The sequence below is a fragment of the Lottia gigantea genome (genome assembly GCF_000327385.1).
Source record: "Lottia gigantea unplaced genomic scaffold LOTGIsca_35, whole genome shotgun sequence".
NCBI lineage: Eukaryota > Metazoa > Mollusca > Gastropoda > Lottiidae > Lottia > Lottia gigantea.
In genome coordinates, this window is record NW_008709190.1 from 2469671 (window position 1) to 2490702 (window position 21032).

The following is a 21032-nucleotide window of genomic DNA, read 5'->3' on the forward strand; positions in this document are numbered from 1 at the left end:
ATTTGAAAATTGCTAATGTCTCTTATCACCCAATAGTATTATAGGTTTTTAAATGCGATTATATGTGATTTATTATATGATATGTGGTTCAGTTTATGTCGTATCATTATGTAAGATAAGATTATTTTTTAAATCAGAAATATAAGCGGTTTCAGATTTATAAAGATTAGCTTTAAAGCAGAGTGTGTGCTATCTTCATAAAGACCGGAATTGTTCTTCTTCTTAATAAAAAAAAATTGTTTTTAGAAACAGATGAGGGTTTAAAAATTAGCTTCAAAAGGGAATTGTCACTTAATCTTTTCTCCCAGTGTTCAAACAATGGTTTTTTAATAGCTTTCCATTTTAAATACTCGCCAAATATGTCAAATATAAAAAAACCGGGAATACCAAGCCTAAATTTCTACCAAGATCGTCATGTATTTGACTGCAACACATAAACATAGTTAGTTTTGCTTTGAATTTTCAATAAAGTTTAAATTTCTTTTAGTCTAAAAAAAATAATTACAAGCCAAAGCATCAGTCTGGATACAAGATACAAGATATAACACATAATTTGATTTGAAAGTTTTACGGGTCGTTATGTCTGTGAAAACAAGATTTGAAATAAAGTTTAAAATTTAATGGATAGATAATCTAATATTGTATTTTCTAATTATAGAGAATGACGAACTGGGAGATGTTAAATTAGGTTTTATTATCAAGAGAGGACAGTTGGAAGTTGATATTTATTGTGCCAGAAAACTCCAGAGTTCTTCTCAAGTATCCCTTGGTAGGTAGCTTTTAATACCATTAGAAATCCGTTGCAGATTCGGTTGTTTTTTGTATCTTGTGCTTACGTTTGAACTTCATTTACATCAAATGAGAGAACCCCATAAAAATGTAGTGCAATAGAGTTTTCCGTCCTTCGGCTCTTCTCCAGACAGATAACGCAATGGCGTATTGCGGAAATTTTCACCAGGACAATGGCATAAAGCGCTTTGGATTTCCACCCGTCAAAAGATTTTATACGTGCCAAGCCTTCTGCACATAAAACCTCGGTGTACTGAACAAAGGAATATCCAAAAGCATTATTTGAACCTATGCCGGGATCAAACCCCATGTCTAGGTTAACGAGCAAGCGTCATTGATTCACATACTGAAAATGATAAGTTTTCAGAGACGTGACTGCCCAAAGGGTCTTTTGTTACTTGATAATGTGTTTCTATTATTATCGTTATTTGATTATTTAGAAACCTATGTTAAAACATACTTGGTAGAAGGTAAAAAGATCATTCAGAAAAAGAAGACGTCGTTAATCAAAGGTACCAAAGATCCTCAATATCGCAGTAAAATCAAATATTCAGCAGCTAATGTCCATGGTCGACATATGAGGGTAAGTACATTGAAATTTTAAACCAAAAGGGTTCTCCTCGAGCTGATGATTGATCCGAGCTCGTGCGTCATATGGATAACTGAAGAGGACAGGTTAAACGCTACGTAACGCTTCTGTGTATGAGAGCTTACATTATTTTACTAATTAGCAACCAATTTAATTAACAACTTAGTAATTTCAAATCTCTGTTTCCAGATAACAATATGGGAGAAATGTAAAGGATTTGAAAAGAAGATATGTATTGGTGAAGCGGTAGTGAAATTGGACAATTTAGACCTATCACAGCATAACATGGCGTGGTACAAACTTTACAGACAAAATGCTACCAATTTGGGATCAAATGATTCTTTACATTGGTGAACATCATCATGAATCGTGAAACAAAGCTATGGATGTGCCAAATACTGAAGATATTGTGTTTCGAATCATTCGATTAATGAACGGAGAACAATGGGCAGGCCCCAAAAACAAGATATTTGTTTCGTTTCGAAATGCTGTAATCCTATGCATTACTTTGGAAGGTTCCTTACATGGAGAACACAAAATCTGCAAAAACAATGAAGTGGACATGATTTGAGTCCAATAGCCATGCAAGTTCTTTAATAATAAAAGCCGGGGCTTTGAATGTGCTGCATCCATCAAGATAATATTTCAGCATTAAAGCATACGACAAAGTGGATTCAAAATAAATGTTGCACGTTGCAAGTTTTACTTACATTGTTCTTACATTAAATAAGTTAAGAATATTTGGATCTGGAAACAACATATCAAAACATGAGTAGTTGAATATCATAGTGAAATTAATTCATTTAACTTTGATAATCGCATACAATTGGGCAGTAATCGTCTTTCATATCTCCGTAGTTTGTCCAATGTTAGAAATTTTGCTCTTTAGATGGAATTATTGATGCAGAAAATTGGTTTTAGGTGTGTTTTCGATGTGTTTTCGGCAACGCTGTATAGCAAAGGACATATAGATGAATTGCAGATTAATCGTGACGGTATTATTTGATCGCCATGGGTAGTTTGAAAATGTCTCTTGTATAGATCAGTTTTACAGAATATTATGTAAGTTGATAAAAGAACGCTTGAAACCTGTTTCGAATCAGTTGCCGACAGTTCAGTTAAATATAGACATGATAATAATTTTAACTCCGCTCTCTTATGTCAAGTTGCCAGGCATAGCAATTAAAGTGAAATCCAGGATAGAAAAGTAGAGCAAGTACGTCAATATCTGACGACTGTCATTATCAGGTAGGCTTTGATGAGCTGATAATCAATATATTTCATAAGGTATTATTGGACTGGCTGCTTTTAATATCCTGTCATATAGAGTGGTATATCATTTCAACATATCTCTTCAATTTTAATTATTGAAATAAAATTATTTATCTTTTTAAGCATCTCTCATTATTCTGAGTACGAGTTTACCACAAATAGGTTCGCGATATTCTCTTATTCTGTAGAGCACAAAAATGGTTTGCATCTAAGGAAGACAACTCTGTGCTTTACGATTTTATTTCCAACAGCTTATGGGCTCAAAGTTTATATAAATTGTGGAAAGTCAAGGTTTTATTTGAGTCCAACGGAACAATCATAGTTTCATTTCTTCTTCATCATTCGTTTGATTATATTTGTCGTTTGAATGGTCCGCTCACGACATGTCCTAGCACTCTGAAATTAAAAGATTGGCATCAGGTCAAGGAAGGTAGAGCTTGTCCTAAAGTCGTAACAACAGCAGTCAAGATAATTGAGACCCCCAAAACACTCTTGCCTATAGTTTATGACAATATTTCAAACAATATATCATATAAAAGATATTAAAGCTGGTATGGCGATGTTATACTTTGACAATGAATGTTATATCCCATATAAATATCAAAGATAAAAAAAGTGAAAAATATCCTAAATTATGTTACATCAGGTCCAACCTTATATTGTATAATGAAATGCACCACAAATAAAATATCGGAATTAAGGAACAATTAACCACTAAAAATCATGATAATACATAAGAAGTATTGATGAGGAATCACAATAATAGATTAATCTTGAGATAAATATATCGATAGCGTTAAAAAATAATATTTCTTTTTAAACTTCATGCCAGCTTTAAGTTTGCTGAGTTATCATTAAAATAATGAATATCATTAACGATTGAGGTTTCCTTTTTGAGGACATAAAAATTCAAGCACTGGTTAGTGTCCTAAGTGAGTAAATTGGGTATATTCTATCTATGTGTTAGTGTACGTAAAATATTAAATTACCACTTCAAATTTGTTAAATGCGTCAACAAGCCATGTCTTGTGAACACTCTCGTGGGACAATTAGTATTTGCAGACTTACGACCTTGAAATGATAAAGATGGTCTAATTTGGTAACTATTGAAAAATAAACAAGGGCAATAAATCAAACTTAAGCAATGTTAAAATTATAAAGAGCAACTATTAGACTATCAGAATCATGTTCTAGACTAAGTACTATCTTACAAGATGGCGTGGAGTGGTTCTTCTAGCCTCTGCTGATTTGATTGTGCTCGATCCAAAGAGACACAACTTAACACGGGCTGGCCTAAAATATTTATAAGATTCAATACAGATCTCAATATTGTTTTCTCATGATAGCTTTAAGTACCTTTTTGGGCTCAAGGAGAAATCGGTCGTTATATGGAGCCTTAGATGGTTAGGTGTTTTTGAACTATGGAATAGTTTACATATTGTTAAGGACAAAATACATGTATTAATATGATAAAACATCAAAACTTGTACAGTGTTTCCCATTAATAATGACCAAAAGGAATGCCTATTAAAATATAATTTGGAAAGTCCTTTTTTTCTTCAAAATACAACGTCACCAAATCGAAAATTGTTATGTCAATTCCCCGATACCTAACTTGGGCTTGGGTGTGCCTTTGGGATCTATATGGCTTCAATTATGGTCATCTAACAGCCCCTACCATAGAGTCAACCTAGTCCAGTTGGGAACCTGGGGAGTAATATGATTAGATGAATAAAGCAGTGGCGTTTCTTGGAAAGATTAGTGGAAGGGGCCGAGCAGGGGCCAGAAAATTTTTCAGGGGGGTCCAGGCCAGTCTTACGATTGGACATTATGATTATATAAATGGAACCATTTTCATAGAAACACCGTCACTGATATGGTAGGATATGGTAGGATATGGTAGGATATGGAAGTTAGTGGGTCATTTGGATACTTACCTATCAGCAGATCCAGCTCGTGATTTGACTGTTTTTTCTATATAATATCTTGGCGTACAGACCCTATAGGTCTCAGAACCGTCCTGCAAAAAAACGTAACATGTTATATGTTTGAAACCATATTGAGATCACTAGGACCTTTGGAACTTTGACCTTTTGACCTTAGACATGAAGCAAATGGAGTTAAAAAAATGGTACTAAAACTATATTTATTTTGCACCTGTCCCATCAGCAAAACGATTTATGCCTCTCCGGTCTGATGAATTTAAATGATATTGCAAAAAAATGACGTTTCAGATCTTCATTAACCTATGCATTAGAAAATCTGTTATTTGGTTTTCTTTTCATTTCGAGACATTAAATTTTGCAAGTTTAGCCATTCAAAATATAATCTCTTCAGATGACTTTTAAGAAAATCTCAAGAATTCTAATAGAAAAGGAATCAGTCAATTCTGAAGTTAAATTGTGCACTGAATTAGTGATTAGCTTAAAGGTCAGACAGGAATGAGATGATAAAATAAATGAAGCTGGAATGAATGGGTGGATGAATGAAAGATAGATGATACCTATACCTTACCGGCAGTTGTATTATTTTGCCATTCACTTTTTTATTACTTTGCTCCCGAGCCCTCTGTAGTGGAGATCTTAAATAATGTGGTCGAAATGGTGGTGGACCGATATGCTAAAATGAGACCATTGTTATTTGATTACAATTACAACGTACAATGCAGAAAACAAGTCTTGGAAAGTGTAAAGATTCCTGCTGGTCCTCCAAAATCATGTGCCTATGGAGTGACAAAGGATTGCTACGAAGCTTATAAATGACGGAAGGACCATGCATATACTTGAAACCATATTCTTTAAACATAAGTTGTTTTTTTGTCATCACCGTGTCAGGGCGATTGCTGAAGGCAACTGTGCATAAAGTGGCAATAATGGGTTGGGGTGGATTAAACTTTACCTTATCAAGTGATCTAGAGATTGCTTCAATAGATGATATTTGTTTGTCACCACAGCCAATCTTCCCATAATATTCCTCTACACTATGTTTAGTATACCTTTCTAGCTGCTTATCTTGTATATTCTGATCCACAGCCGGTAGCAGATCTTTCATAGGGAAATATTGTCCATCAGAATCTACAGATTTAACGCTCTTATAACTTCCTACTCGGTTACGACTAGATGGTCGACCAGCGCTTCTATTAACAACGGTCCGTGTCACAAGATTAGATACGTTTAGATCCGGTGAGGTATTGTGAATTTTAGCCACAGTTTGTGGTGTTTCCACCTCATTGGAATCCTGAATACCCACTCGACTCAGAACTAAGCTGCTCGGTCGATCTCCAGTAGACAATTGAGATTTGTTTGTTTTAGGGTAGTATCGTTTGATATAGTTGGTAACAAAGGCTCGAGAACTATTTATAATATTATGACGATACACTGAAGAAGTTAATTCATTATTTTGAGCGTACGTTACTTTCACAACCTTTTTATTGACGGAATCGTCCTGTTCGCGAAGCCAACGGAAGCTTGATGACTTTCTGGCAGTTTCATTATCACCTACATTGTCGCCCACATGGTTACCTTCACGGTCAGCTGTCTTGTCTGCGAGATCAAGGAGGGGTACTGGACGAATTTCGCCACTATTTGTTTCGTCATTGCAAGATGTCTTTGATTCATAACCATCATCTTGAAGCTCTTCAGCTTCTTCGCCATCTTTAGAAGCGTTTGGTTTCACAGTATCCTGACTCTCTGTTGGTTTTTGAGGAATCTCTTCAGCGGGTTGCGTTTTAATTTCTATGGCACTTATTTCTGTTTTTTTAGACGCAATGTTCGCACCAGCACTCTTGACTATACGATGAGATTTCTTTTCAATCTTTGGAGAAATGATATGCTTCTCTTCCGCGGAATTTCTTCGGATGTTTTCGGAAATGTTCTCCGAATTGAATTGTTTAAAATGCTGCGGATTCTTCTGAAATCTATCTGCCAAGCTAGCGTATTCAAAATTACCAACATCATCTATAGAAGAACATTTATCTAGGCTTAAATTCCGATATAAATCTAGCTCTGTTGGTTTTCCTAGAAAATAGATAAAATGGATAAGGATGGTTCTTGACCTCAGGCCTGTAGAAGATTTTCATTGCGAAAGCAGTGCTGATGTGCGAGTTACTCGAACTATTTATGGTTTTACTTATATACAATACAATGAGCAATTCTATGAGTAAGGTTCAGACTAGATAAACTGTCAATGTTTTTTGGACACGATGCTTTGAGGACTGTTGTTGGAGGAGGAGTGTCGTAGTCTCGGACTTTTAACATTCTAGTAAGATTTCATGGTTTCAGCGTCAAAAAAGTCAGTAACACTCAAAAGCTATAAAACTTACTTTTGACGAAACATCGATCTCTTTGCCATTGCATCCATGTTGATATATCTGAAAGGTACAATTATAAGAATATGGCCGTTTCAAAAATGGAACAATTGACCTATGGGGTTTTCCGAGATAGAACTAGTGGAAATTTACTTTTTAGGCTGTTGTCTTCCAGCTCCAGTTTGTCACATCCCTTGGGTCTTTGTTGTCCAATCTGACAGACCAGATCCATTCTCCGTGTTACCTCTCCAAACATTCATCATTGACAATGGGAAACAATGTAGAACTGATTTACTTTCAATGTTAAAGTAGGATATTTCATATAAACCGAAGTCATAAAGAAGATCTTTGCTCAGGCAATGCGTGTCTCGTTGCTTGACTGAAATATGTTCACTTCTCACGGAATAAGGTTTTTAAATCATCTTGATGTTGACAAACTGAGCAAAGCGAAGAGTCTCGGTAAGAAATATTCCTACGTATGCATAACTTACCACAGTCATCTTCTAGTTGAATTGGATCCCAACCACATATTGGCACAATTTTTTCTGTCTTTTTCCTGAAAAATAATTCCAGCAAATCGTACAAATGGAACACAATATGTATTTATAGTAACTGTCCGAGATTAAGAAAAAGAAACAAATAAATGGTAATCCTAAGCATTGTATTGAATTTTATATAGAGTACATCATAATAAATTTTAAACCTAAGCTTTTTCAGTGTCAATATGTCAATACGTCCCATTTCTAACTTATCTAATTCTAATCTGAAAACGTCACTTAGGTCTGATACGTCATTGCCATAGATGTAAAATAACTCAATGGTCATTGATTGCCCAATTAGCACTGCGTCATGATCTAAGATTGAGCAACTTTAAAGAAGCAGTATGCACAATTTCTTAATTAATCTTTTATAATATTTTTGTATACCCGCTTATAATGATTCGAATTTCTTTTTTATCAAGTTATTCTTAAAATTAAATTTCTCGACTCTTTTGTTGAAAAGCATTTTTAATTAAGGAACTCCATGACTCTCTTCCGCATGGATATGACTTCAGCTACGAATTGAGTCTGTACATGGCCATTGCCCTCACTAAGTGTAGTGTTGTATTTCAATCACTCCATTTCTAATATAATTATATTTATCTAGGAAGTCAAGTTTATAGAAATCAATCTCGTTATCTAGGAAATCATTTTAGACTTTGTATGTCTTTATTGACAGTAGAATTAACTCTTTTTAACCGTTAACCATAGCTCTACATGACTACCATAATATTACTAGGATTCATTTACATTACTTCAAGTACAGCAAGTCGAGTAGATAACGCTTCTGTTAACGATTAAGACGAAGGGGTTGACGGAGGGTTTGAGGGGGAGAGGGGTAGGTAAATAACAGATTCCGATGTGACATGTAGTGTTGGGCTAGTTCAGATCCTAATTTCCCCATTCATTTAAATGGAATCGGAATTTGGGGTCTGTGGCGCCAGAAGTAAAGACCTTAATGCGCACAAACTCACGAAGTAATCCAATCATTGCACATTCTGTAATGATCTTTCATTGTTTGAGCTGAGTAGATTTATGAGACGTATAGGGGGTTTCATCATAGATTTTTATACCCTAGACTTTAAAAATTGTAGTTAATTTTTCAACAGCAAGACAAGTCTCGATAAATTCTTTAAAATCGTATCATAATGGTACTCCTAAAATTTTGTAAAATTAAACTTCCAGTTTCTAAACAAGTCCTTCTGTTGATAGTTGAGTTTTAGAAACACATCTCGGCAGTATCAGATGAACTCTAATTAGTAATGAACTCTTCTGAAAGCAGTCTTTTATTGAATTTTTAGTGTTATATGAGTCTTCGGACTTCCGAAATATTTTTTAATCATTCGACATTTTGCATTGCTTCAAATACACAAGCAATTGTCAAATTGTTCCATATTTCTTAAATATCTTAGAAATTACCTTGAAGGTTCTTTTTTCTCCCTTTTGCCTCCTGAAAATTGTTTCTCTCCAAATTTTGCCATGTCTTACTACAGAATTATTGTTGGCTGTTTTATTGTTCCTTTGTTGACTATACGATTTCCATAATCCACTTTATATTAAAAATCCAATAGTATACTAGTACATATATATACCTATTGTTGTCCCTTACTATACGGAATGTTATTGTTGAAAACTACTTTTCAATAGCGTAGAAATTACTGCTTAAGACTATAGCATTTGATATATGTTTGGACACAAATATCCAGATCCAAACCAATTTCCTTGCGTCACATAGAACTTTTAATAATTAGACCAGTTCTTATCAATTCAAACGTTAAAATCCAATGCAACTTCCATTTTACTACATAAAGGGTTTACCAGTCCAAAACCGTTAACTTGTTATTGTCAACACTCCATAATGACAACTTTTGAAGAATAAGAATGCATTGATCTCACATTTAGACTGTAGCATGTCAAGACCCATAAAAAGGGCATAGTAATGTTGTTAAACATTCTAAACGATTTGTATATAAGTATAATTGCTAGACCTATATACTGTATAAAGATTAATATGATTAGAGATTTGTTCTGCTCTGTTTAATATATGTATGATATATTTAATACGTATATTGTATAATATCCAATAGAACTTATTTATTATGTGATAAACAACGATTGGTGGATTAGTATACTAATCCGATGTAGGAAATTAAAGTGCAGTTTATCGGTGAACGCCCAGTCCTAAATCTAACTTTAAATGAATAGTTTATCCAGTTGTTATCTGTATTATGTAATTTCATGTGACTTATTGCTGAACAACACGAAATGGTATATTTAACCGTTATACGTATCAGATAAAGAGCCAACTCCTTCTCTCTTAAGCTCCTTCTCTCGTAACCTTCTCCTCCCACATTTTGTTGTTGATGTTTTCAGGATTTCGTTGACGATGGGGCGAGTGGCGTTGAATCTGAGCACCTCGGCCCCGGCCCCTCACCCCGTTTTGGATTTGAGAGAGTATTAGTCGCGGGGGGGTGGGGTGTTAGGGGCATAACTCTCTCTCTCTCTCTCTCTCTCTCTCTCCATTCTATTTATCTTCCAACCTCTTTTATCTCTCTTTCCCTCTCTGCCCGCCTGGCCACTTTCTCTCATCTCGCCCCTTTATCTCCCGACCAACCCCCATTTTTGCAGATGTAACAATTTCCTAAGTAAACATTATCCGACAACGGACGTCTAGGCCTAGGCCTACCTAGTGAGGTTAATAATTTTAGTAGTGATCAGGTGATTTTTTATGATTTTTTTAATCGGCTGATGATGACAATAGAGATTGCAATTATTTGCTGATTTGTTTCAATTCATAGTAATTTTCAATGGAGGTTTGTGAAATGGATATACGCATAGAAAATAATGTCCGATTTGGCACCTGTACGATTTTGATAAATATTTCGATTAATAGGTCTTTTCCAGAACTTTGGACTGGTTTTTGTCTTGACAATCGCGACTAAAGTACACAGGTCAACAACAAATATGGCTGCTCCCACTAAACCTTGGGAGCAACCTGGTGTTAATCGTCAAAATGACAGTTTACCCCCATGTTGTCAAACTGGTACTAACTTTATGTCAAGGTAATAATGTCTTGGGTATCCATTAGCGTGTTTAAGGCCAAATATCTTCTCATCACTAACGGAGTTGCCTACGACTACGACCACTGGACTGTTTCACAAAAAATAAAACTATTATAGGCCTACTGTGTGTTATTATTTTTATGTCTTCGTAACAATATTACGTTTGGTAATTTAACCATTGACATAAGCTCACTTAGATATGAAGAACTTTACAAAACTATGAATTATAATAAGCGGGCACTCGAGGTCTTTTGAAGCTGATATCTTTTTGAAAGTACCGTAGTTCACTTATTTTCCACTTATTATCCCATTCATCAATATTCATATGGGGAAGTTTGTGCTCCCTTAAGCATGGATTTTAACACTTTTATAATTTGGACAGTTAAGTAGCCCAATTTGTGATTTTGTGTCTTTATACTGTCATTTTCAGCAGTCCAGCAACTTTACCTATGATGACAGGTGGTACAGCACAACCATCAATTTCAACACAACCTCCTCCCCTACCAGTTAGACCATCAACACAGCTCAATTCCTCAATGATGAATAGATATGGTTACAGTGGAATGGGAAATGTTTATGGTGGTATGGGGTATGGTCCAGGATATGGTCTATATAATAATGGCTACAGTTCATATGGTAGCTATGGTATGAACAGATATGGTTCTGGTGCTGAACCAATGGGAACATTTGCTCGGCAAGCAGAAGAAAATTCTCGGCCAGCATTTGAATCAATACAAAGTATTGTTGGTGCCTTCACTTCAGTCAGTATGATGTTAGATTCCACATTCCAAGCAGTGTATAGTTCATTCAATGCAGTGATTGGTGTGGCTGATAATTTTTCCAGATTAAAGATACAGTTAATGCAGTTTGTTTCAGCTCTTGCCTTTATACGGACATTAAAGTATATGTATCGGAGGTTGTTAGAATTATTGGGTCTTCGAGCTCCAGGAACTGCTTCTGAGGAATGGAACAAAGCTTTTACTGCAGCGGCTCAATCGGCTTCAAATGATCCAAATGGAAAGAAATCATCCTGGCCAATCCTTATGTTTTTTGGAATAATATTGGGAGGACCTTGGTTAATTTGGAAGTTGATTTCATCCTTTACCCCTACAAGCACAGGTAAAAACCTTTGATTCTTATTAAGCTTTCAATAGAAATAGTGAAAATACACCATTTTTAGATACCAAGAAAAATTAATTCGATACCATGTTAGTTAGTCATGTACTTAATTCCTCGCTGTTTTTGATTGGTTGAATAATTCAATGACCTAGAACACTTGTTGCAAAAAATGTCCAGAGATTATAGATGTTAAGTGGAATTGATAGGAAACAAACAATTCAATTTTTTTAATATGCATTTTAATCAAAAATATGTTAGATTATTATGACAGCAATGAACCTATTTTAGAGATACCAGCTTGGGCCAGTGGTGAAGAAGATCATTTTGTAGCTGATGTTGTATATGATTTTACTGGTGAGACCAGAGAAGAAATAGCTATCAAATCAGGACAAAGGATAAATATTGCACCCAAAGGTAGGCATAGAAATTGTTTCATCTGGTTTTATAACATTAGCTTTAATTCTTTCTCTCAGTGTTCAACTAAATTATGAGTTTTTTGTCGATGTCGTAAAATTTTGTCAGTAAACGGCTAAAGTTTCATTGCTTGTAATGATTTTAGACTTTAAAAAATAAAAAATAAATCACACTCCACCTTTATTAATATCATACATGTATTATGTCTTCTTTCAGAGAAGCAACCAAAAGTGAGGGGATGGCTATTAGGCTGTAGTGAAGGTAAAATAGGACTAGTGCCCGCTAATTATGTTAAAGTAATAGGTAAGAAAAGGGGCCAGAAATCAATGGAGGTAGTTGGTGCACCTAGCCAACTGGCTGAAACCCAGGGTCAACTAAATACAACAGGGAATAGTACATTAGCAACTACTAATGAAGAAGAAATGGATGCTATATTTAATGTGCCTGATAATGTGGACAATGCTAATGTTGAAAAGGTGGATGTACAGACTGAATGTGAGACTAGCCGACCTAAACAGTGTTGCAGTAAAAAGACATAAAATTATGATTTCAAGACTCAATTTTATCTGTGATTATGAATACTATGATTTTTAATTACAATTTTCTACAGGTTTGTGATTATTCCAGTGCTTATTTCCATTAATAACAATATTCATGTGTATCTTAATCAGTGACTTTAATTTGTGAAATCATGAGAAGTTGTCAGTGGTGAAATTGTGGAATCATGCTGAATGATGAAATTTAACTAGATATTATTTGGAATCATAATAACTGAAGGATAATACAGCAATGCAGTTTTATCTGGGTGTTGTGCAGAAAAGATGCATATTGTGTTTTCAAATTTCCTTGAAACTCTTCCTTTCACAGAGAATATAGACACAAGTTGAAGAAAATATAACATGAATGTAATTATGTAAGTCTATATTACAGTCAGAGTTATTTTCATTATTTTAGCGTTATCTATTCAAATATTTAATAAGATATTTCATACTCAGTGAGTTTCTAGTGTACCCATCATGATCTAGGATATGTGTTTAGAAAGTAATACTTTCATTTACTTTTCAAGCCTCCTGTATCACTTTTCAGAATTGATATCAACCATCTCTACCTAGCTAATTCTTGTAATCAAAGTCTTTTAAATGGCGATTAAGGTATCAGTTGTGCATCTCATATGAGAAGTAATACAGGTATTTTAAGCTCTTGATCAAATGAGCAATCACAATGTTAAACCCTTCCTTCTGTGCACAAGTGACATAATTTCAACCAGCTTTTGGGGCAATCTACTCAATAGCGAAGATGAATTGGGCAATATAAATGAAAGAAAAGAGACTTGTTCTTGAATATCCCTTTATTTATTATCACGTTTAGAGCATATTTTCAGGGAATTCAAATTTAACATCCTTTCCAGTTAAAGTTTTATAAACAGCTGAAAATGTGTCCACCTGAAAAAGAAAATCAAAATATTGTACAAAGACTGTTTCATGTCACTCACTGCACATTTACTAAGTTTCAATCTTCTTGAGATGTTGCCACAAACAATAGATATCCCAGATCACTAAAGAGGATGTTAAACTAAGCCGCTTCCAAATAGTGAATAAGGAGTTTCTGAAAAGATCCAGACAAGTTCCATATAAAAACTAGAGAAAATATATCAATAAAAGCATTCAAATTGAAATTTTTAAACTTATGTTTAGGGTTACTTACTTTGTGCTCAATATTAGTTTGTTGTGTTTTATCAAGATGTACTTTAATGAGTCGAGAACCATCTAACTTTATTCTGATCCTTTTACCAACAATTTCAGCAGGGTAACATATATCATCTAATAAATCTTCATGTACCTTGGTTAAAGTTCGGCTGAAAAAAAAATATTTGGAATGAAAAATTATGACATTCTAAGTGTGCCATATGGGAAATTTTGTCTGGACAGCTTTTAATAACAATTCTCTGACCTGCATCTCTAAAAGGGTACAAATTGAAAAATCTAAAGCTATTATCTAAAAGCCATGCCTGTATCGAACCCTAGATCATCAGGTTAAAGAGCAGAATCTAGCTGAACCATCCTTCGCTTGAATAATTTTGTTAAATGTTTACTGTGGTCAAGCTGATTTTCTTGTATATATACACAGGACTGAATCAGGGATATATTTTCCTCATGACTTCTTCCTATAATGACATACTTACAGTCTGGATCTCTGTAACTTTTGTTTCTTTCCTCTGTTTTTTTGTTTACAGTTTCTTTTAGGTTGGGCTAGAATTTTTCTCTGCAAATAAACAGATGCAGAAGTCAGTCAACATAAAATACTGAACATTGTATAACTTACAGCATAAATTTTTCACAGTGACAAGCAGAAAAAAAATCTAAAATCTAGGATTAAAAAAAAGCATACCTGGGCAACAAAGACCACATGTTTACCACTGTATTTCTTTTCCAATTCTCTCACCAATCTGGTTTGAATTTTCTGGAAATTCCTTAGGAGGATATATGGTACAAAGATCACTATGGCTTTCTTACCAGCAATTTCTACTTCCTAAAAAGAAATTTTGTGAATAAATCATACATGAAAGAAATATATAACCTACACTGAATAAAGGAAAGTAGGAATGTACAAGACATTGGATGTCAACCTTCAAATCAACACATACCCTTAATAGTCTTCAATAACAGTGAAATCAGAATTCAATTTTTCTCCCATTTCACAAATACTCAATATATAGTTTTCAACTACATGCCATTCGTCAAGAATGTCTTTCAGTCCATAAGGTTACACAATTTTACCTTTGAATAAATATACGTCCCTCCCAGAAATTTCCAGTGACAATACTCACCCTAGCTGAAACAATGTGCAATTCTCGGAGTTGCAATTTCAGGTCACTGTTGGTCTCCAATTCAAACAAGGCCTACAAAATAAACAGACACGAATGAATACTGATTTTAAAACAAACTTATTGGTCATAAATGGATGAAATCAATTTGGCGAATTTGTACAACCCAAAGACTATACTATGTTTGTGACATTTTACATTGGCTGCATGATTACTATAAGAATCAGAATCTAATGGTTTGGTAAAAAAAAATGTGTACTGACCTGAATCAGACTGTATTCAATGTCGCTTGGTCTTTCGCCATTTGGCTTACGGATTTTCGATCTGAAGTTATACATCTACAATATAAATCAACAATCATTAATAAGTTTAAAAGCTTTTCCAGCATGATCATCCCACTGCTCACTTCTTAAAGCCTTATCATCATATTTGTTAAGACAATGATTGTCTGCAACAGAGCATTCAATTATCAGTTGTATGGAACCAAAATGGTGCAAACAAGGCATCTTGGAATTGGGACATTCCTATTTCAGAGCTATGTCAGAGTAGTAAGTACTGATTAATATAATCATGCATTGCAAATTAAGATTAGTCAATTCCACCCTGTCATGGCAGTTTAATCTAACATTACTACATGGATCATCAGATCAGTCATTTAATCACAGCAATGAATGTCTGTAAATCAATATGGAGATCGATACATCACTCGATTCCTGTGATTATGGTGCCAATACTTCTATAGGGGCCTTCGAAATGAGAAGGGGTTCGAATCAGATCCACCGAAACATGTGAAAAAGAAGGCTGTTTACATCATAAATCTATCCCAAATCGGCGCTGTTACGGGTCATCAGTATCGTAATATGGCTCAAATAGATAGATGAAATGATATATAAGCTAGTGCCAAGGATTTAAGTTCAATCAATTTCGAATTAATGCAGTATTTCTTATATTAAGGGATGCATAATAATCAGTAAGTCGCACCTCGACAATGTCCGTAGCGGAAAAGGACCACGAGAGGTTCAAGGAAATTGACGAGAGTTTGCGAGACCGGAGAAGTCAAAACGACCTCTTGTCAAATCGCACTTATACATGTATCATGTATTTTAAAGGGAAACTACTCCACATAACACAGAATGCCAGCGAGTCCTACGATTCTTACTAAACTAACAACACTGTTTACACGAACATAATTCAAGGTACCTAGATATTATTGCCAGGAACAAGTTGACTTGATCAGTCAATGATACATGTTGATCAATATTCAATCAATGCGATTTTGGCAATACTCATAATCATTGATTTGCCACTGGCACTAATACATTATATTTTCTTCTTAGATAAGAGCCAAGAGGGCTCTTTTCAAATTTCTGATCGGAGAAAGAATGATGGTTATTAATGTTCTGTAGTAAGTTCCTGTTGACACCATATAGAATAATGTATTACGCTGTAAGAAAAGGGAAGAAATCAGGAATTTATCCTACTTGGTAGGTATTTTGGTTTTTAATGATAGTTCATGCTACGACACTATAAATAGATTTACTTCGACAAGTTTAATTCTTACACGTGTAAAACATGGAGGTTGTGGGTTCTAAGTCATCTTTCCTCATTATTTAATTTGACTCAGCTGAAAAATTGGTATGGTATGAATAATCTGGGAAAGATCAGTGACATTTACCCTGATTCAGAACATGTGACTTGCACTTGACTTTTAAGTTCGGTATATAATTAAAGGCTAGTTAGAATAGATAATATTATATCGCCAGGAAAGAATGTGAAAATCAAGTAAAGGGATTTAAAGGCCCGGTATTTAGAAAGTTTTCAACACATTTGGAAGCTGAAGAGTTTATGAATAGTAAAGGAAGTAGCAGTAAATCATGTAAACCAGGTAGTGTAAGACTATCAATTCTTTATTGGTGTTTGTTTACTGTTGATTACTGGCACAAAACGGTCAACAATTTGTGTTTTTGGTAACATTGTAAAGTCAATTTTGGTTTTTCCGTTAAAGGATGAATGAATGAACATACATGTAGTCTCAAAAGAATAGACCTACTTAGTGTCATAACTATACAATAGAATCCCTGTATATGACAATAAATTAAACAAGGTAAAAAAAACCCTTCAAAATATTAAGCATTTTTCAATGATTTCCTGTAGTTTTATGGACACTTAGCTTTTACCGATTGCTATATGATTTTTCTGTTATTTGCAGTTTTAGTTGATGATATGTTTATTTTTCATAAGAATGTGCTGGCTCCAGTAGCAGTAATGGTAAGGTACATAAAAGTTTTGATATGGAGGATTGTGATGTTGGAAATAACAGTAATTCAATAGATACTGGATTAATTTTTAAATCTCTGAGTGAAATGAAGACATCTATTATACAATTACATCAACATACTGGACTAATAACACAAACTTTAACTGGTTTATCTAATACCTTATCTACTATTGAAAATTCCATTTTTGGTAAGACACTTTCTTTGTGTAGTTGGTCATGCTTTAGTCCCCGGCTCAGGGTCGCAACCTCATTTAGAATCGAGAAGAACTTTTTTAGGCCCCCGATAATGGTTTATGAAACGATTTTAATCATAACATTACAAATAGAGAAAGACATGATTGTCCAGTGTTGAGCCATACATTGCAATACTTATCACTGAGAAATAGACACAACCATCTCATTGATCATTAATTTGTGATCAATGTGGAGGTTTGAGGTCGCGATTTGATGTTGGTTTCTGGAATTAGGTTGCTACCGGAAAAAATGTTGGGAACCTCAGCTTTAGTTTTTGACTAGTAAGTGATCTAAAAGCAGGGACTAATATTGGGTGGTCACAGATTTAGATCTCTTGTACTTTATTAATATGTATCATTCATAATCACCAGTCATTTTGAATAATAACTCAGTATAGTTAACTTAGGAACAGTTGCGCAATTATTTTGAACAATAAAACTTTGGTCTAATTAGGAATATGTTTGTATATTATTAGCATCATCCTCAAGTTTATTTGGCACCTCTTCCAAGAATACACCATTGAAACGAGCCCATTCAACAGAGGAAGGACAAACACCTAAGAAACAGAAACCTAATAGTGATGATTCAAACGGTAATTTTTCAGGTAAGAATGACTTTAGTTCAAACATCAACACTTAATGTCAGCTCTAGGCCAATAAGAGGATATATTCATCAGTGCACTTACTTGGTGTTATAACTATATAACAGAATCCCTGTATGATCCACTTTTAAAATATTAGTTTAACCCTTTGAACGCTGAGTGTAAATGAAATATAACATCATATACCCTGAACTCCAAGTAATAAAAGTAAAAGTGTATGACATTGACATTGTATGATGTCACTTAGTAATGGCCGGTATACTGGCTGCTAGTGTATATATTGTGTTAGTGTGTGGCTGGTAAACCGGCTTCTAGGGTTGAAAGGGTTAAGAATTAAAATTTTATGTTTATTCTAGGAGTTAGATTTTAAATTTTAGTTGTGAGACATTATCTGCTGCAGTCATAGATATATGTTGTTCAATACCAGAATTTTGATTGCAGGTATTCCATTTGCTGAAAGTGAAGGTACTATAGTGTATACTGATGGTGCTTGTTTTAATAATGGTCAGAAAGGAGCTACTGCTGGTGTAGGAGTATATTGGGGTCCACATCATAAAGAGTGAGTTATGTACAAGTTCAAAATACTGATTTAACACATGATACCTTTGATTAAATGTTTTGATAGAGGTCACTAAAATGTAGGGTGTTATTAAGCTATGTTTCAGTGTACGTCTAATTGTTCTTATGATCGGAGCCGCGGTGGCTCAGTGAGTTAACCAGAAGGCCTAGGGTTGAATCCCAACATAGGTCAAGATAATAACTTCAGATTTTTCACCTCGGTTTCCCCCTGTCAATGAAGCAGGTAAGAGGGACTGACAGGGAAAAAGTGGTTAGTCGTTCAAATGGGACAATTAACCGAGACAGCGTGTGCTGCAGGCTGTGCATGTTAAAGATCCCACGACAGTTGGAAATTGAAAAAGAGCAGGCTAATCCCGTCGTCCTTGTAAAACTATTATTCAAATGTTAGTAAAGTGCTGAATTGTATATTTTGCTGTTGTAGTAATGTAAGTAGAAGTTTAGATGGTAGACAGACCAACAATAGAGCTGAAATACATGTAAGTAAATTTATATAAACTTTTTTGTTTTTTTCATTTTAAACAGGGACATATTTTGGAATTGAAATGAAAAATTTATTTTACTTCCACTTTCAAACTCTATTCTCTGACTTCCCATATTAGCAAATTATCAATTGGGAGGCCACTTGACACCCCCGCAACCCCTCAGCTCACCCTGACAGATGCCCTCTAAAACTCACAAAGGGATGCCAGGGCTGTCATATGAGTAGCTGCTGATCCTTGACTAAATGAAAATAGTGGATAGAGAATAGACAGTGTTAGACTATAATGGAATTAAACTGTATTATTTCAGGCTGCTATAATAGCTATAGAACAAGCCAAGTCAAAAAATATAGATAAACTTGTGTTATATACAGATAGTGAATTTCTTATCAATAGTAAGTACTAATAATCATCACCATCATCTATAATCCATATTAATTAACATCAATCCAACCTTAGTCAATCATGTTATAAGTTATTATATCATGTGTTATGCTGTAAATACTACTTAAAGGAATAAGTTCACTATCTGTTTGATGGTACCTTAGTTTCAGAAACAGGTTTTTTTTGGCTGAGCCAATCAGCAATAGTGTCAATTTGATCCTTCAATTCCATGTGTGTCCAGAAAAACTCTCTTTCCTTGAGACTCCACCATATATAAAAAAGATATATTAAAAAAAAAAAGGCAAAATTTCTAGTTTGAAGTATAATTGAAGGAATTTTTGTGCAGTTTTAGTACTTCTTAAGTTATATTCAATACCCAAATTAACTCCTGGAAATAGAGAACCATTGCATTAATGATATAATACTTATATTAACATTGGAGATCATTAACCATGACGACAAATAATATGACATATTTCAACTATATTGCAGGTATAACTAAATGGATAGATGGTTGGAAACGAAGAGATTGGAAACTAAGTACTGGTAAACCTGTTATAAATAAAGAGGATTTTGAGGAATTAGACAAAGCATTAGAAGGCATTAATGTAAAATGGGTTAGTATCTAGAATTTTATTTATCATGTACATAGCAAGTGCTCAATACATCAAGTGTACTATATACAATACTCAATGTTAATACATCAAAATAGAACAGAACCTGAAACATGTTGTTACACTTTGCGATCTTCGGACAACTGAACTATTTCAGCCTGTGTCCTTACTGAAGTTTGAGTACATCTCATGTCTGCACTTGTATTTTGTATATATTTAAGGTTTATGTCAGAGGTCATTGTGGAAATCCAGGCAATGAGGCTGCAGATAGATTAGCTAATGAAGGTGCTAGATCTAACGTGAATGGAAAATGAATTATTGGCCTTAACATCACATCACCTGTCCAATTCCTCAGGTGTGATATTTGGATGTGATGTGATGCTGTCACTGTTAATTTCATTCAATCTGACCCATTTTTGGGTGACAATATCACAACCATATTTCCATTGGAACTAGGTAGGGCAAGAGTTGTCAGGCTTAGATTCTCTGAGCCTGATTCTTCCTACTGCCTTTAAGGTACCGTATTCACCTCACTGATTGACTTAATTAGAACTCAGCTTAAATGCAAATGATTGGAGATGTATAGTAGATAGACAGGATGTGATCCAGAACCAAAACTGTCCTGTCCTTGGGTTTTGTAGTTGATTGTGTGATTAAAACGTTACAGGTATTCATAAGTAATTTTCTGACTTTTAGCTAAGTTGGTGGAAAGGTTGATTGTGGTCTGTGGGTTCAAATCCCTCAAAAGGTTAGAACAATTCTGATTCTTCAGTCCATGCTTTCATGTGTTTATCTTTGTGTCAGAATAAAAATCAACAAGCAAAAACATACTTTCATTTATTAATGCATAACAAAACAATTTGAGTTACATAGGCTTGTTATTGACATGAACTTGACACTTGGTATATAAATATTTTCTCCAATTTCTAGTTCATCACTTACATAATTA

At 34.4% G+C, this 21032-nt stretch overlaps 5 protein-coding genes across 5 annotated transcripts; 3 read left to right on the forward strand and 2 right to left on the reverse strand.

Annotated features, from left to right (window-relative positions):
* Positions 1-675: 675 nt before the first annotated feature.
* On the forward strand, positions 676-1732 carry LOTGIDRAFT_120905 (hypothetical protein; the record flags this gene model as incomplete). Its single annotated transcript, XM_009058754.1, has 3 exons — positions 676-769; positions 1230-1372; positions 1568-1732. Coding segments are annotated over 3 exons (402 nt in total), but the record flags the coding sequence as incomplete, so codon positions are not given.
* Positions 1733-2874: 1142 nt separating this feature from the next.
* On the reverse strand, positions 2875-9445 carry LOTGIDRAFT_233191 (hypothetical protein). Its single transcript, XM_009058755.1, has 8 exons — positions 8915-9445; positions 7448-7512; positions 6972-7019; positions 5549-6666; positions 5165-5269; positions 4588-4670; positions 3862-3943; positions 2875-3046 (listed from the first exon to the last, which is right to left on the reverse strand). The coding sequence occupies exons 1-8, from the start codon at positions 8974-8976 to the stop codon at positions 2975-2977; spliced, it is 1635 nt and encodes a 544-aa protein (XP_009057003.1). The 5' UTR covers positions 8977-9445; the 3' UTR covers positions 2875-2974.
* Positions 9446-11009: 1564 nt separating this feature from the next.
* On the forward strand, positions 11010-12629 carry LOTGIDRAFT_120815 (hypothetical protein; the record flags this gene model as incomplete). The annotated part of the gene is made up of 3 exons (XM_009058756.1): positions 11010-11676; positions 11965-12090; positions 12307-12629. The coding sequence occupies 3 exons, from the start codon at positions 11010-11012 to the stop codon at positions 12627-12629; spliced, it is 1116 nt and encodes a 371-aa protein (XP_009057004.1).
* A 793-nt stretch (positions 12630-13422) lies between these two features.
* LOTGIDRAFT_190901 (hypothetical protein) lies at positions 13423-15907 on the reverse strand. The gene is made up of 7 exons (XM_009058757.1): positions 15724-15907; positions 15178-15252; positions 14918-14989; positions 14479-14619; positions 14273-14352; positions 13795-13945; positions 13423-13532 (listed from the first exon to the last, which is right to left on the reverse strand). The coding sequence occupies exons 2-7, from the start codon at positions 15250-15252 to the stop codon at positions 13455-13457; spliced, it is 597 nt and encodes a 198-aa protein (XP_009057005.1). The 5' UTR covers positions 15724-15907; the 3' UTR covers positions 13423-13454.
* A 2530-nt stretch (positions 15908-18437) lies between these two features.
* On the forward strand, positions 18438-20397 carry LOTGIDRAFT_120973 (hypothetical protein; the record flags this gene model as incomplete). The annotated part of the gene is made up of 5 exons (XM_009058758.1): positions 18438-18586; positions 19028-19082; positions 19396-19480; positions 19962-20086; positions 20305-20397. The coding sequence occupies 5 exons, from the start codon at positions 18438-18440 to the stop codon at positions 20395-20397; spliced, it is 507 nt and encodes a 168-aa protein (XP_009057006.1).
* Positions 20398-21032: the final 635 nt, after the last annotated feature.

Bases quoted from the DNA above. Each gene is read 5' to 3' on its own strand.
- LOTGIDRAFT_233191 (XM_009058755.1), bottom strand. From the start codon at position 8,976: ATGGCAAAATTTGGAGAGAAACAATTTTCAGGAGGCAAAAGGGAGAAA. The intron at 6,667-6,971 runs GTAAGTTTTATA...TCTATTTTCTAG, and splicing joins AGATCGATGTTTCGTCAAAA to GAAAACCAACAGAGCTAGAT. The intron at 4,671-5,164 runs GTAAGGTATAGG...GTTTTTTTGCAG, and splicing joins GCAAAATAATACAACTGCCG to GACGGTTCTGAGACCTATAG.
- LOTGIDRAFT_190901 (XM_009058757.1), bottom strand. From the start codon at position 15,252: ATGTATAACTTCAGATCGAAAATCCGTAAGCCAAATGGCGAAAGACCA. The intron at 14,353-14,478 runs GTATGCTTTTTT...GTTTATTTGCAG, and splicing joins ATGTGGTCTTTGTTGCCCAG to AGAAAAATTCTAGCCCAACC. The intron at 13,533-13,794 runs GTAAGTAACCCT...TTTCTTTTTCAG, and splicing joins AAACTAATATTGAGCACAAA to GTGGACACATTTTCAGCTGT.